The sequence below is a fragment of the Thamnophis elegans genome, chromosome 4 (assembly GCF_009769535.1).
Source record: "Thamnophis elegans isolate rThaEle1 chromosome 4, rThaEle1.pri, whole genome shotgun sequence".
Classification (NCBI taxonomy): Eukaryota; Metazoa; Chordata; class Lepidosauria; order Squamata; family Colubridae; genus Thamnophis; species Thamnophis elegans.
The window spans coordinates 39,217,227-39,234,301 of record NC_045544.1 but is presented as its reverse complement, the minus strand read 5'-3'; the positions used below and the strand labels follow the sequence as shown (position 1 = coordinate 39,234,301).

General features: G+C 36.3%; 1 protein-coding gene across 1 annotated transcript in view; it reads right to left on the bottom strand.

The window, feature by feature from the left end:
- Positions 1-219: 219 nt before the first annotated feature.
- The window catches only part of NKAIN2 (sodium/potassium transporting ATPase interacting 2), a 375,982-nt gene continuing 359,126 nt past the window's right edge, over positions 220-17,075 (bottom strand). Inside the window, exons 6-7 of the mRNA XM_032215327.1 lie at positions 13,065-13,121; positions 220-305 (exon numbers count right to left, since the gene is read on the bottom strand). Of these exons, the coding sequence (XP_032071218.1) occupies positions 220-305; positions 13,065-13,121 (143 nt within the window). The remainder of the gene's footprint in view (positions 306-13,064; positions 13,122-17,075) is intronic.

Below are 17,075 nucleotides of genomic sequence, written 5' to 3'. Positions count from 1 at the left end.
AGTTTGACCGGCCTAACACATCTGTCACCATTATAATCTACCTTTCAGTGCCTTTACACGAAGCTTTGCACAGGACAAAATGCCGCATGCTATCAAAGTAATAATTTATTGTGAATACATTGTGAACTATCACCGAATAATTTTCTTTGAATTACAACAAGTAATTTTCTTTAATTTTTTAGTATGTCTCCAACAGTCCACTGAAGAGAATGTAGATACTCACATATACATTGGTTGTAGCTGTAAATGTGACGTCTTCTGTGGGCCTTGATAGCCGTAAGAGTCAAATCCACCTATGAAATCAACTGTAAAAGGAAAGCATTTTTTAAATTGCTGACATCATTCTTTGAAGGGCTAAATATAATGACTTTAAAACAGCTTTACATGAAGACTATATCAGCCAGCAGCTTCTCTTCCTGTCTTCAGGAAGGTGCCAGTCACAAATTTATTAGTATCTGTCTGTATAATAAAAAGAATTATACATTGGTTCTGTTGCCAGCAAGCAATCCACCTAGGTGGTGAGTATAAATTGCTCATTTATTGAAGCTACAAACAATGCAAAACCATTCCTTTGCAACTCCCAAATGTTTTAGCTAGTTGTGATTATAGGTATTACATATTTGCTGCCACACTGTGATTCCCTGAAAAAGAGATGCAAGCAGGTGGACAGTTCTTTTGAAAAAATAAAAGGCTTCAGCATGGGAGGAAAGAAGGGAGAAATGGAAAGAGAAAGAAATAAAAAAATAATCATGATTGCAGTGATCCATGGGGGGAAAGCCAAAATCCACAATGAGATGATAAACCTATTAGCACAAAAAAAAAAAGACATAAAAAGCATGTTGGTTTTGATTTCTCCAAAACTTTTAAATAGGCAAGATATTATCAAAAATAGGGGATAGGGAATAAGGAAAAGCAAAAAAAAAAAGAGGAAAAAAGAAAAAAGTCTATACATTTAGACTATAAGGTCAGTAGAATAAAATCAGCCCCAAAACATAAGCCCGGGTTGACTATATTGATATCACATAACCATGTGCATAAAATAATTGTTATTTTTCTCACTTCTGAAAACAAATATATTTAGTTCAGTCTACTTCTTATCAGCCTTGGCTTGGCATCAAAGAATCCCTATATGTTGATCAATATGTGTAGACCAGTGTTTCCCAACCTTGGTGACTTTAAGTCCTGTGGACTTCAACTCCCAGAATTCCCCAGCCAGCTGGGGAAGTCACCAAGGTTGGGAAACACTGGTGTAGACTATGGGTGTCAAACTCACAGCGTTATGTTGCTGTCACGTTTTGCGATGAGTTCCCCATTTGTGAAGCTGGGGTGGGCGTGGCCTGTCTGCACGTGACGCATCTGGCCTGCAGGCTGCCAGTTTGACACCCCTGGTGTAGACTGAATATGGGAAACCTTTGGTCCTCCCAGTTGTAGCTGAACTTCAATTCCCAGAATTGCTGCATGTTGGCCAAACACCATAAGGAACTGAGAGCCCAGTTTGCCAAGGAGGCATGCCTAACTTTATATTTTCTTTGACCCAACAAGTAAACACATTTTGTATAGTATGGCTAACCCTGTTATTTTTGCAATTTTATGTCACAAATTATTTTAATATTTATTGTAACAATAAAATCATTATTATGCTAAGTTTGCATTACAGCTATGAAATCCGATCATTTCCCCTTAGCTTGATGGTGATGGTGCCATAGAATTGTGCCCAATATCCATAAATTATATTATAGTACCATGTACTCAGACCTGTCAGTCCTTACATAGCGTCCAGCCTGAAATAAATTTTTTATTTTGACATCTTGAACATTTTTTCCCAATTGTTGTTCTTTCCACTAGGCGTTTTAGCATGGAAGTGCCTAAAAAGCTGCAAAAAGTTTCATCAGCTCCTTTTTCTAATAACACAGATATAAAATAAATACCAACAGATGCTCTAACTCCTAAACTGATTTATCAAAAGTGCTTTGGAGCTTTGCTTTGTATCTTGAAAAATAATCATCCAATATCACCACTAATTAAGCTTCTTCTTTCAGAAAAAGCATACAAGTGCTAAGATATCTTCTCACTGATATAAAAGGCTAAGAAATACTTTTAAAAGAAGGAATTGTGTTAAATCTCATGAAGCCCCAAAATCTATATGCTTATCTGGAAGTAAGCTTGATTGATGATTTCACTGAGGCTTTAGTTCTCTTTACGCTAGAATGCAGCAAATATTAATCGGGAAATAGAAGATTCAAGCATGCTAGTACCTGGATATATAAATGGCTTTTAACTACATTTTTCATGCAAAAGATGATGCATGAACATAATATAATCATCTTCTTACAGTTCCCCTGGATTTTCCTAGCACTGCTTCTTCTTTTGAATCATAAAACCTTAATTATAAAAGGAAATGGAGAATAGCATGTAATCACCATTTTTGCTCAGCCTCCAGATGAGGTATAGGGAGGCTAAGCATCCTGCTTTGGGGAATGTTGTGTTGGAAATAAAACATAATTTCTTACTCTAACTGAGACTTGCCTTTTCTTCTATTATGCATTCTCAAGCATAGTCCTGAAACTTTGTGAGCTGGCGAGTCTGTTTGGAATTTTGAAAACATGAGGGCTCTCTCACAAAATGGCTGCTTTCAGGACACGTATCCACAGAATGGCAGCCATGGCAATATAAACAAAGATCTGATTTAGGATGATGCTACTTGTCAGTCACTCCCACCTCTCTCCTACAGGATGCTCCAAATTATCTCAGCTTACCTTTATTCTTTTCAATAGTCTGGTTGAACATATTCCTAAGCAAAGAACTGGGATATAGTCATCCATTTCTTAAAAAAATTCAAATAAAATAAAAACTTTCTTGCAAATAAAGATACTAGAGATTAGCAGTTTGCTTTTCAGCTTGAGAATTACAATTACTTAAAAGGTAGGAGGAACATTAATCTGTCAGTGAGTCTATTGAGCACCAAAGGAAATGCTCAATAGACATTGGCACTTCTGGGTGTCACATAAGCAGTTTTTATGCCCTTTAACTACTCAGAGTTATGGGAAGTTAGGCAGCATAACAACAACAACAATAATAATTCTATCTCCATTCTAAATTATGTTTACATTAATTTAGTAGCTTACTAAAGCATCTAGATGATTTGAAGCAGCTTTGATTCTTAGCAGTAACATTATATTTTATAATTGTCTAGCAATTTAACTATACGATTTTACTTTGTAACTTGACTTAAATGTATCTGAAATTCCAGGGGAATAAACTTATGCAAGGCATCAGATTTAAAACATTTAGAGCTAATATATGCAGTCCTCACTTAATAACCACACTTGGGACTACCACTCTGCCACTAGGTGACATGGACATTAAGTGAAACATCATGTGACTTGACCATTCTAATGGCATCTAATGTCATTAAATGAATCACTTACAGACATTAAGCACATTGCATGACCATGGCTTACAATTTACTGCCAGCTTCTCCACTGAGTGTCAAAAGCTGGTTGTGAAGCTCCTAATCGCATGATTGTGGGACACTGCAATGCTTGTAAGGACCAGACACACTTTTTCAGTGTGACCCTAAATCCAAATAGTCACTCATGGGTCAGTTGTGAACCACGATCTGCCTGTAATTCTTTCAAAATGATACTTCGAAACATGTAAAAAATTCAGCCTCTGCTTGGATTACTAAAGCAGCCACACATTTTCCCAGGCTTGTGCAGTTACTTCAAAGGTTTCTTCCGGATGTCTCTGCATAATTGTGGTGACAAAGGGACTGTGTATGTCAACCCACACATAACCAGTACCTGCAGAGACAGTTGTGAACAGCTTTGGAAACAGCCATATGAGCCTGAAAAAGACACAGTTGCTTTAATGATTCAAAGATGAGCGTTTTGCTTGTGTTACCATTGCAGTTTACGAAGCCTCTCATTCAAATGCTTTGTAAAGATGTAATATTTAGTGTGCACAAAATGGAGAAATGCATGGGTGGCAACAGGACTCCCTCCCACGTGTGCAAATGCTTCCCAAACAACGAAAAGAAGAAATCTGAATAGCAACTTAATCTCTGGTGACTTTCACAGGCCAAATTTTTTTTTTGACAAGAGAGGATGTAAAGGAACAGTTAGTTCAGAGCTGCTGTTGTTTCTCTGATCCTCTTGGATGAGAACAGCAGGAAGCCTCTGTGTCTTGTAACAACAAAGAAATTTCTGGGTTGAATTGTGATTTTTCTCCCTACATTGCTCACTTTGTAATCCAGAGACAATGGGAAAAGGGCAGCAGGGCATTTAAAAAAAATCTACTGGTCCATTTTTAGACAAAACAAAACAAACAAATAAATAAAAAACACCAGCCACAGTGATGTAAAGCCTGCAATGATATTAGGGAGGCAGGAAGAAAAGGAATTGTCCTCTCCCTGCCTGCATTGGGGTAGACAAAGCACACCCAATAGATATACATACACAGCACAACATCAATCATTGTGTGAGAAATCTATTGCAATTCCATTTGTAGGATCCAGGGGAAAAGCAATTAGTGTGTAGCTCTAGGATTCTATAGCCTTCCATCTGGAAAAATCCTATATTAGGTAGGCTGCTTTCTGGTTAGGGGATGAAATATCCATTCCATACAGGTTAAATAAATAAAAATATTCTTTGATTGAAAAAATATTTCAGTTGTTGTAATGATTATTAAATCAATCTATGCATTTTTAGAAAAATGCTTATAAAGACACCCATCCTAAAACATGTATATATTCTCTCAGATGCACAGAATTAATTTCTTACAATTCTGGATATGGGTCAGCTAGTTCAGATAAATGGTGAGAATGATGAAAATAAAACTGGAACTGAAGAGATAAACTCCCAAATGTAAGAAAATAAAAGACCTCAGAGGACTTATTTAGAGTGTATCTATCAACATCTATTACGAAATTATTTCTCTAAAAGATTCAAACAAATATCAAGCTGTATGTTCATTACAGGGCCCTTGTGGTTTTTGTATACTTTGCAACGGGCTATTTTAAAAGAAGATTTTTACAAAATCTTTCACGTGGAGAAAAGGATGAATTCACATTACCAGTTCCTGTATTAATGATTTCATTTAAGAAATGTAGCCACTGCAATTTTTTTCACTTGATTTTATAGCAAATGAAAACATTCTGATTGTAATGGCTGACTTAGATTAGATGTTTCACATTATAAGATTACATGTGTTATACCAAAAATACATTTTTTTGTTCAACAAAATCTCATGTCTAGAGAGTTGACTGAAAAGATGCTTAAAACATCTTTTTTTAAATAAAGAAAGAAAAAGAAAGAAAGAAAGAGAGAAAAGAAAGGTAGAAAAAACCTAAAAGTGGATGTGACCAACCATTGATATGAGGTTAGGTTTGAATCTACATAGTAACAATAACAATGATAAAACACCAATTCTTCCTTCCCCTTACTGTATCTGCTGATTCTGACAGCAACTCTATTTTGAAAAGGTGAGCAAGACTAGGCTCTTATAGGCACTCCAGATGGTTTACCAGTTTTCTTAGTGGCTAAAATTGTCCATATCCATTCAGGACTGGATAGATTCTACAGTGGTAAATGAGACAATGTCCTACATGGTAATTTGGGATTCCTTTGAGTTTATGGCGCCTAATGAAGTCAATAGGGCACTTGCTGTGTTTTGAAGGCTCCTTTCTATAGGCTTCCTGTTTCCTTAGGGGTATCAGGCAGGACATGAATGTTTGGATGCGGCACACTGTCAACCCTTCACTGGACATTATTATGTAATTATATGATACAACATGATATAATAAGGCAATCAATTATGGTGGCATTATGCCACTAGCACTAAAAAGGTGAGTGCCCCCTCTTGGCGAATCCTTCTTTGAATCGCTATGCTCTAACCCTCAGGCTAAGAGCCATGGTGGCACAGTAGTTAGAATGCAGGACTGCAGGCTACTTGTGTTGACTGCCACTGCTAGTAGTTTGGCAGTTCGATTCTCACCAGCTCAAGGTTGATTCAGCCTTCTATCTTTCTGAGGTGGGTAAAATGAGGAGCCAGATTGTTGGGGGGGGCAATATGCTGACTCTGAAAACCACTTAGAGAGGGCTATACTTGATTACTCTTCTGCTCACCGCTTTGATTTGAGAACTCTGTAAGCCAAACTTGTTGAATTTTGGGGTGAGCAACTTTTCTCTAACTGCAAGTGTGTATGTTTAGTAAAGTGAGCAAGCTCCTTCTTTGTGTATTTGTGTGTGCTTGGCCTGGAAAAGGACAATAACATCTAGTATACATTGGTACTCTGGACGAAGGCAGAGATACTGTGGAAGCTTTGAACTGGTACCTGGAGGCCAGTGGAGGGATTCAACCAGTTCGCACCTATTTGGGAGAACCGGTTGTTAACTTTGTAAGCAGTTCAGAGAACTGGTTGTTGGAAGAAATCTTATTTTGTTTTTCTCCACTTTACAGGGCTAATCTTGTAAGGAAGGCAGGAAGGAAATATTCTGGTGTAGTTTCCAGCCTAATCTTTATTGCCCTGCTTACAGAAACTGCCTCTCTTATTAATCCTTATTATATTGTAACAGCTAAGGTGAAGCGCCCATCGACCTGAGTGACATTGAGTTGGCCATGCCCACCCAGTCACATGACCACCAAGCCATGCCTACCCAGCTGGTCATTAGGGCAGAGAACCAGTTGTTAAATTATTTGAATCCCACCAGTGCTGGGGGCTATAAGGATCTAGATGGGATTAAAGATGGTCAATTTAAATCCTTACAAGATAAAGTTTCTGTTTGTCAGTGGACATCTAGATAATGAAGTAACAGCAGCTTCAATATTTATTCAAAAGAGTTGTATTTCCCCAGAAAGATTATTTCATGATGTTAGATTCTAGGATGTCTTGGGGCACGTGACTCATGCCCTCAGAGATATGGACACTGATTGAGCCACAGTAACACAATAAATAAATGATTTTACAATCCTTTACTGTGAAACAGTAGGTAATATCAAGCTTGCCTGGTTAATATCAAATCCACCCATCCAGTTCAGACATTTGTTTTATGTGTTATATGGTCCTCAAAGAAACTGCCTCCAGCAAATATGACCAAGTGGCCTACTGATATAGATGGTATATATTGCAGTGAAATGTTTCAATGCCACAAGTCGTATGGCATACTCTATGTTACAGTCAGTATTTCACATCCACAACCTTTCTGTAATTGGCTGATAAACATGGACACTATAATACAATGTACGCCACAATGTTGGCAAAATATTAAAAACGTGTCCTAAATATCCACCACTGTACAATACTTAAAAGACTTAAATATTTATAAGTGTAGAGGTACACGTTTATAGGAAAGATCATTATGGTAATAAATAACCACATAAGTCAGACTACCAATACAACTTAGAAATGCTTAAGCATGCATCAGAATGTAATTTCACCTAATTTGTCTGTAGAATGTTGGGATAAATACAATGTATATGTATCTGCATCCACAGGAAAATGCTCATCATTAGTTCTTTTTTCTTCATAGGTCTCTCTTAGATCTGAACTAGTTCCAGTCTGGTGACAAACTGAACAATACTAGATAAATGTACAGTAACAAGAGCCTATTGAAAATAGTCATATTTTTTCATTCCCATTGTTCTTCATATACTAAATGTGTGTGTGTGTGAGAGAGAGACCTACAAACAAATTCAACCATTTGTTTGCTGACACATGTACTGCTATCCCTTTACAAAATTCAGAATTTCATTGTCTCATAAAACCTGGTGGCATAAACTGCTCCCCAAAATAAAAATGCACACAAATAGAATATTGAGTTAAAGATAATTTACTTGTCTATATTGGACTTTTTAAATATTGCAAAACTTGTATTATTTGGCCGTACCTATTCTTTCCTATCTTTCCCCTTTTCTTAAGAAAGCCAAAGGAAGATGAGGGAGATCACCAACATCAACTGTTGGGATCTTCAGATGTAAAAATCGAGGCAGACAGTAGCACATAATCAAAGTACACCCATGCATATCTGCATCAGTGAGCTTCTTTTGTTCTTGAACAATACTGACAGTAAAAAAAAAACTTGTTAACAGAACAAAATAAACATAAAGTTTTAACTAATGCAGAAAACCTGAAACAAACACTAGCTGCAGTTCCATCCAGCTTATACTGTGAACAAATTGTGGGACTTACTTCCAAAAAGTCTATAAAGGATTAGACTGGATATGAGGGTTGTTGTTTTCCTTATGTACCTGTGTGTTCATTTTTGAATGTCTATTTTTCTTGTTCAGAAATTTCATCCAGCACTTATTCCAATCTAGCTGATTCCAATGCACCTCAGAATACCAGGTGTTGGGGTAAAGGTTCTCCTCGCACATATGTGCTAGTCATTGCCGACTCCAGGGGGCAGTGCTCATCTCCGTTTCAAAGCCAAAGAGCCAGCGCTGTCTGAAGACATCTCCGTGGTCATATGGCTGGCATGACTAAATGCTGAAGGCGCTGTTACCTTCCCACCAAAGGTGGCCCTATTTTTCTACTTGCATTTTTACATGCGTTCGAACTGCTAGATTGGCAGAAACTGGGACAAATAACAGGAGCTCACTCCGTTATGCGGCGCTAGGAATTTGAACCGCCAAACTGTCGACCTTTCTGATCAACAAGCTCAGGTCTTAGCCACTGAGCCACGCTGTCCCTGTTAGGTGTTGGCATAGAAAGGTCCAAAAAAGCCTTTACAATGTAGCTAGTCAGCATTATGCTACTGATTAGTAAATCAGTAATTATGTACAGAATCCACTGGAATGTTAAAGTGAAGGAGAAAGTGAGGTAATATTACTGGCGAAAGGTGTCTGTGAGATACCAAGAACTATTAATAAATAGGTTACAGTAGCAGCCAGGTAAGATCTGACTTGTGAAATGAAATATGAAATACAACAAAGCAGCGGTATGGAAAAAAAGCAAACCCATGCCAGCAAATCAAAAGGCTGTGGGAGAAAGGAGCTGTTCACACTTAGTATATGATTTGCAGAAATAGGAGATGAACAGAGTGGAAGATTGAGATCCTGTGAATTTTTGCTTCTTCCTCTTAGGTTGCATGATTAAAAATCGGCAAAATTACAGACAGGGACAGATGAATGAATGAAGCAATTCTTCTGAGCCAATGCAGTGATTATAATGGTAAAATGATCAGCATATGTCAGTAGAGTTCTTGAGCTTTAACTGGAAACAAGATTTCTTCCATTATTGGAATTTCATCCTGTCAAACGTGTATATGCAGAGGCCATCCTTTCTGTGACATTTCATATTTGTGAAATACTGTTGGCAAATCCCCTGTTAATATCCAGCCAGCTATTGTACCCAGGAAAGTTACAAGTCTCTGCTTTTAATTCATGAATTTTGAAAGCGTATCAACATTATGGTTTTAGTAAAAACCTTTCTGGACACACTTTACACATACAGTATAAATAAATCTCCTTCTCACTCCTGAGAGTAGTATGTGTCTTCCTCGTTCTTGGGTCATCTACCTGGCAGTTTGAAGGATTGAAGGTTCTGTGTATCTTAGCTCAGCATCTTAGCTATTCCTAACACTCCACTGTTTTGGACAGAAAGCATGTGACTGTGGGATGCTACGACAATTATATATATTATATATGTGCTCTGGTTGTAAAATACCCACTGCACCAGTCATAAGTTTGAGGACTGGTTGTAAAATTACTTTTTCAGCATAGTTGCAATAACTAAATATCATAGAGCAGTCATTAACTGAGGACTATCTATATCAGTCTTGGCAATACTATACCTGAGTGGGTAATGCTGAGGATTGGCTTTAATATTTGCATTGTAAAATGTCCACAATCAGCCGGTGAGATGGGCATGGTAGAAATTTAATAAATAAATAAATAAAAATAACCATCCAAGTTAAGGAAGGCTGTCTTATTGGAAGTGTTTGCTATTATGCTGTCAACAGTTTGCTTTAAGTCACTCTTTTTATTCCTGGACCTCCTTCTTCTTGACTGTGTGTGTATTCATGGGATCCTATATATTTTAACTGGTATTTCTTAAATGTTTTAAAATCAGATTTCCTAATGTCCAAGATGCACACTGATTAGATTCTATTAGATACCCTTTGGGTTTACTTAATAGAAAAGATGCAGTACTTTCAAGGTACTATAGATTCAGACTGCTCTGACATTCACCTGCTTGCAAACAACACCTATTAGGTTTTTAGCCAACTAATAGTGTTAGCATTGACCAAATGTTTAGAAATTGCCATCTCTTACTCATAAAACCTTGAAAGTCAGTGAGCAGGGAACAATATAGACATTCAGAGCACTCAAAAGAACCTATATTTCATGCATACAATTCAGACAGCACACAGAGAAATATAATTTATATTTTCTCTCTCTGAAGTCAAATTTCAGTTGAACCAGGGTATTTCCAGAATCATTTCCATAATAATGTTCCATTTTTACATATGGAGCATTCCAAAACTGTCCCTGAAGGATTTTCCAATTGAACGAATGCTTTAAATAAGTTGAGAAAAGAAAAAAGGAGAAGAAAAGAAAAGAGGCAGGCCCATGCCAAATCAGTGCCATTTAGAGCCAGCCCAAGCAATGAAATAAATCTCTAATGAAATAAGTTTTTAGTGGAGATTGCTGTAGACAATTTTATTAGAAGAGAAATATAGTAAGAAAACTGGTATAAATGGAGGAAAACTCCAGCAGGAAGATTAGTATTCTGAAAGGTGAAAGTAAGTATGAGTCAACAACAATTATGGACAGATGTTCTACCTTCAGGCAATTACGTATCTTCTTATGAATTTGGCTGAATTCATTGTTCACGGATGTAAGCTATGCCTTGGGATACATAGGGGATTTGGAGAGAGCTTAGATTGAGTCTTGTTCACAAGAAATCTTTGCAAAAGCACCAAATATTCTTTTAAACTTTCAGATTTCAGAGGGAACAGATTGCCTGTTTTAGAAAAAGTTGTCCACCATTACTGCTTTCACCAAGGAACTCCTGGTACATGATTCAAAATGTAATGGAGATCCTTCTGAGTACAGTTTGAAAGGGCTCCTTATTCGTCAAGTCGGAGCAGAAATAACATTTTAGATTGGGTAAATTTGGTGACGTTCCAATAGACTTATTTTCACAATAGCTTCTAATAAAAAGTATGCCTAGCTGAAGGTTTGTTATGGTTTCATTAAATTCTAAGATGTGCTTATTCTAGCCACACTATCAATAATATACAGTACAACTGTGTAGTGTGATTTGCTGTGGTGTTCTATGGTGATATAGCATAGCTCAATCTAAGCTTTTCTCTAGAGGTCAAGGAGTATATAAGGAATATCTCTTTATTTTATCATGATAACAATACTATATAGATCACTGTTTCTCAATCTTGGCTACTTGAAGATGTGAGACTTTAGATCCAGAATTCCTGACCACCCATTCACCCATTCTCAAGTCACCAAGTTGAGAGACTCTTTCAAAGTATGAAATAATCATGCTTAGAGCAGTGATTAGCCCAAATCCCCCAGTGAATTTCTGTAGCTGAAGATGGACATATATCAGGGTTTTCTTGGAGTTAATGCAGTATGTCAACTGTGACACCACACAGTTATTAAAAATGTCAAACTAAAATGCCAAACATTCTACAATTAACACCACTAAATACATTCACATATTCCCTTTCAGGGTAAGGAATGTTTTGTAAGCTAAACAAGTAAGCAAGAGCAAGCTAAATAAGTTCAATACATGAGATAAAAGAAGAAAACATACTTAATTAGTTATTATCTATAAAATTCACAGCAGTTCTCCGTATCTTGAACACCATCCACTTTCTTCTACTATGTCCATTCATTATGTCATTATATAGTTTTTTTTGTTCTTTAAACTTCTCACTTCTCTCTTTTTATGGATATCCTCAACTATCAAATCATGATTTTATCTTCTTCTTCCTCTCAACCCATTAACTATTCTCTTTATATTTATTTTATAATTTAATCTTCATTCATTTTCTGCAAGGTACTTTGTTCATACTGATTGCTTATTTATTCAACCTATATTCATTTAGCTCCCACATTCTTGACCTATCTCTTCTTGTCCTATGACATACACTTTCTGAATATCCTATTCCTGTATCAACCTTATTCATCCAATTCCTACTTTGATATTAAAAAGTGAGCTGAAAGCATTTTAACAAATGTTCATTCCCACAACTGATGACGTATATTCAACTGTCCCCCCCCCCCCCCCAGTATTTGCATGTCTTAAATTTCTCCATCTGCCTTCCCAGTCTATGAAGATCTTAAAATATCTACTTGGTTTGATTTATGAATAACTTACAATAACTCATTTCATTTTTCCTATTGCACACAACTACCTTGGTCTTGAAACATTAATTTTCAGATCTATAATCCTCATTGCAAGACATAATCTATCTAATATTCATTTAGCCAGACATATGGCACCATTTGTGTTCAAAATATATTTATGATCAACATCCTTCTAACATCATAAAAATGTTTTTAATATATTCATTCATGCATGCATACATTCATTAAACACCCAAGAGGACATCAAACATCCTAATTTTGTTTCTTGCTCAGTGTTGGACCATTCACTAAGCATTTAACTTATTCTCATTTTTTTTCACTTCTGTAACATTTCTGTCTTATTTATTTAGCAGCAAAACAGTGCAAAACATTCCATAATTCAAGCCATTCATTTTATCACATGCTTTTTTTGAATATGCATTCATTCATTCACTCATTTATTAATTCATTCATATAAACATAACTACAGGCAAAGTTTCTAAAACAACAAAACCCAAATTCTTTTAAAGCACTCTGAAGAAGAATGTTTTATGATGCATGTGAAGAACTTGAAGGGTCATAGGAAAGCAGATCTCAGAAGTGAACTCATGCCACAAAAAAGAAAGAAAAAAGAAAGAAAAGAAAAGAAAAAGAAAAAAGGAGAAAGAATGAAAGAAAAACCTTGTAAGAGTTCCCACAAACCATTTCAAAGGACACTCGAAGCAAAACATTCATAATGATAAAGAAATACATACTCTGGTTTGCTCCGGGGAGCCAGTAGGCCAATCTTCCGCCCATCACCGGGTATTCAGCTGTAAATTTTAGCAGGCCAAAACTCAGGTGAGAGTTTGAGAAAATAGAGATGTGATTTTCTTTAATAGGTAATGTATTTTTTAAAAAAAATAATTAATGGTTCACTGGATACTACTTTAGAAGCTTCTAAACAGTATTAGCCTGTTAAGTTGTCAAAATGCTAGTGGATGAAAAGTGTGAGAAATAAAGCAACATGCAGTGGATAGATGCATCAACCCTAATCCAACACATATATTTTAGGATGCTCCTAATTGCTAGTCCAAAAATTCTGATCATTTCCTTACTTCAAACCATGGTTTGTTTTAGTTAAGATTCTAATTGAACCAGTTCAAGAAACTCGAGTATATGAGGAATAGCAGCAGAATTAAAGTTAGGTTAGAAATGACTCCCCCAGTTTCCACAATTATTGCTTTCAAGATTATTATTCAGAGATTGTCAGAATATAAAATTGTTGTGTATATAAAATTGTGATGTATATTTTCCCAGAAGGAGTCTACTGGCTTATCTTATGGGGTAGCTATCAGTTCAACTACACCAGATTCATATCTATATATGTGTTTTTAAAAGATCATAATACTTCTAAATAATAAAACTATGTGACTGATTAAGAAAAAATAAATAAAATTCAGATGGTGCCAATCCATTTATTATAATTTGGTAGAATATTAAACTGTTATTGTTATTAAACAGCACTGAATATTTATTAAGCACAATCTTAGGACAATGATATGATACTAAATATAAACATTACTTCCTTTAAAGTTTTGTATCTATAGCTTTATCCATACTTATATCAACAGTTCCTTGAGGAGATGGTAACTATTGTTCAGAAAAGGGGGGGGCAGATAAATGTTGTGGAAAGAGGAGCAGATAAATTAATATATAGGAAGCCCATCAACAGCACCACTTTTAGAATGCAATTCCATTTATTAATTGTTTTTCATTACACAATTATTGTCTTAGCAGTTTCCTTAACATAAGCTTCATTACTTGGGAAGGCAGCAATCCATAGCCAATTTTCTTTTCATGTTGTTCTTGTTCACATATAAATGCAGACCTTTTGTTCAAAATAGTTGCAATTAATAACTTCAAACAAAAGAAATGCAAAATCCTTCCACTCGAAGCCATTTATAATCCACTAAAATGAATTGAAATTCCCATCTTGAGCCTAACCTAATTTTTTACTGATAATAGGAATGGATTCCCAAATGCACTCCATGCATCTTGAAAGTAACATCCTAATTTTCTTTTCTGGTAAATGTTTTAAATAAGATTTAGCACCCAAGGAAATTAACCTTTAAATTAATTTCACTTATAAAATGCCACCTCTGCTTTTGTCTTCAGCCTAATTACTTGCTAAAATTTAAACCAGCCTTAGTAGCTGGTTTTACTAGCTATCCTTTCAGTTTAGATTACTTGCAGATACAGGGAGCCAACTTCTATCTGTGTATCTGCTTCTATTTGTGATAACATTATAATGATTTTGTTCTGCCTCTACAAGGCTTGAGCTGTTAAAATCCTTATGATATGCCAATCTGGGCTTGATACAATTCAGAGCACAATGGGAAAACTGTCACTAACTCCATAAACATTTCTGACTTTTTGTTCATTGTTGGGAAATTTCTTAAACAGATAATCCACATCACTGTTGTACACTGTACTGGCGTCATCTTCCATAATTAGCTGAATTGTTTATTCCATCTCTGCTAAACAAACAGGACAATATTTTAATGTATAACTGAATAATTCAGTATATTTTGTTTTTAAAATAAAGAAAATGAGCTGAAGGAAACTATGGAAAATGGCTGGAATGGTAGGGTTTAAACCACAGTTATCTCCTTTGAGTTTAATTTTCTGAAAAAGGCAGCTTCCCATGTCAACGTTTCATTAAAGACAGTATCTTGAACCAATTGCCCACATATATCTAGTGCAACATTAGTTCTGCCCTTATAGTTCAAGTTGTATAAAACTATGAGCACAAAGGTCTGGGGTTAAGTGCCATTTGTACATACACTGTGTCTGAGATTCACAACGTTACTATGCAGTGCATTGCTATGCCTGGAGGAATATTTTTTCTTTGAACATCATGTTATGCCAAATTACTCATTTCTCTTTCAACATTTCTGGGTCTGAAGCCACTCTAACAAGCTCTTTCTTTGAGAAATATTCTCAGTTTCAGCCTCTTTTGCTGCCTAGAAGTTGTTAAGAAGTTCTTAAGTTCATGGGCCTTGCAAAACAAGTCAGATAGCTGTACCTTGGGCCAACCTAGGGGCCCGAAGAACTGCCTCTGCCGCCATATTCTGTACTAGTTGTAGTTTATGAATATTTTTCATAGGCAGCCCCATGTAGAATGTATTACCATCAGATGGCCAGGGCTTGAATGACTGAGTGCAGAGATTCCTGATGCAGGAAAGGTTTCTCCTTGTCACAACTGCCACCTGCTCTTCAAGAAGGAGTTGTGAGTCTAGGAGAAACCCCAAGTTGTGCATTAGTTCTTTCTGTAGTAGGCCCAGATCTCGAAACTCCATGATCTCACTCAGCTGTACATGTTAAAACGGAGTGGAGAGAGTACCAAGCCCTATGGCATGCCACAAAGGAATGGCTGTGAGCTGATCTTACAATATCTATCAACATTGATTGGGACTGGCTTTGGAGAAAGGAACATATCAGTGCAAGACTGCACTGCCCAGCCCTATACACTGTAGCAGCCTAAATGCATATTATGATTGATGGTATCAAAGGCCGCTGATAAATCAAGGATGGGTGTACTACCCCTATCTTGCTTTCACCAGAGATCAAGTGAAACCAATGTAATATCTGTCCCACAAATGGGCCTGAATTCTGACTGGAAGGGGTCAACAGAATTAATTTTATCCAAGACCCTCTGAAGCTGCCAAGCAACACTTTTTTTTAACCAAATGAGAAGGTTAGAAACTGAATGAATATTGTCTAGGTGGGTCGGATCAAGAGATTTTTTTCCCCAGGTGACATCTACAGGATTTTTTTTAATGATTAAGGAATACTTAATGAATATGTAAGTAAGTGATTGTGATAAATCTGATAGATACTTGCATTGATTTGAAAATTTGAAATATACTGTGAATAGGGACCGTCAATTTCAACAGATCTTGGTTCAGTGCTTTTATGTAATATTCAACCTCTCAGCAACTACGCTAATTTGAAAGCTCCTAATCACCAAATGTGTGAATGATTCCACACAAATATTTATCTTTTGCAATGTGCGATTTCTTATCTAGCATCCAAGCTCATTGTTTCTGATTTCTTTCATACTCAAACCTGTCCCATATTTATTGAAGAACAGTTCTTTAAAACTGTATGAGACCATTTTAGTCAGCTTTGCTGCATGCATATTTGCTTCCTGCTCAACTGCTTGTCAAAATAAACTTTATTCCAATATATGTAACTCAGAGTTGAACTGTGGAGTCCTTGTTGTTCTCTGAGCTTGGGTTTTTTGCTTGCAAACATCACATTACCCAATTAGGTAACATCATCAGGGCAATTGAATGTGGAGTTTGCCTTCAGTTTATAGTAGGCTGCACCGCTATAGGTTGCCCTAGTGCGTGTTTTCTCCTTAGTTTATGGCCCTTTGTTGGTCCTGAATGTTTGACTAAAGAGGCAATCTGGATTTGAAGTTTATTTATATGGATATCTAGAGGTGGCCTAACAGAATTATATTGGAAGATGATGGAGTGATACATTTGTCATCAGTTTGTACTGTATGTGCGATGATCTTTATGTTTGTACTGGGCTATGCCCTCATTACCCTATACTCACTGATTCTTTTTGTATGCTGGGTGCAAATAGAGGTCATTGCTAACATACTTTCTGATTGAAAGGATTTGTCTTCGGTCCAAGATTTTCTCAAGATCACAATATTTCTGTATTTCTTGATGGTATGTTTCTTCTCTCCCTTCTCAGAGTTAAGCATGATT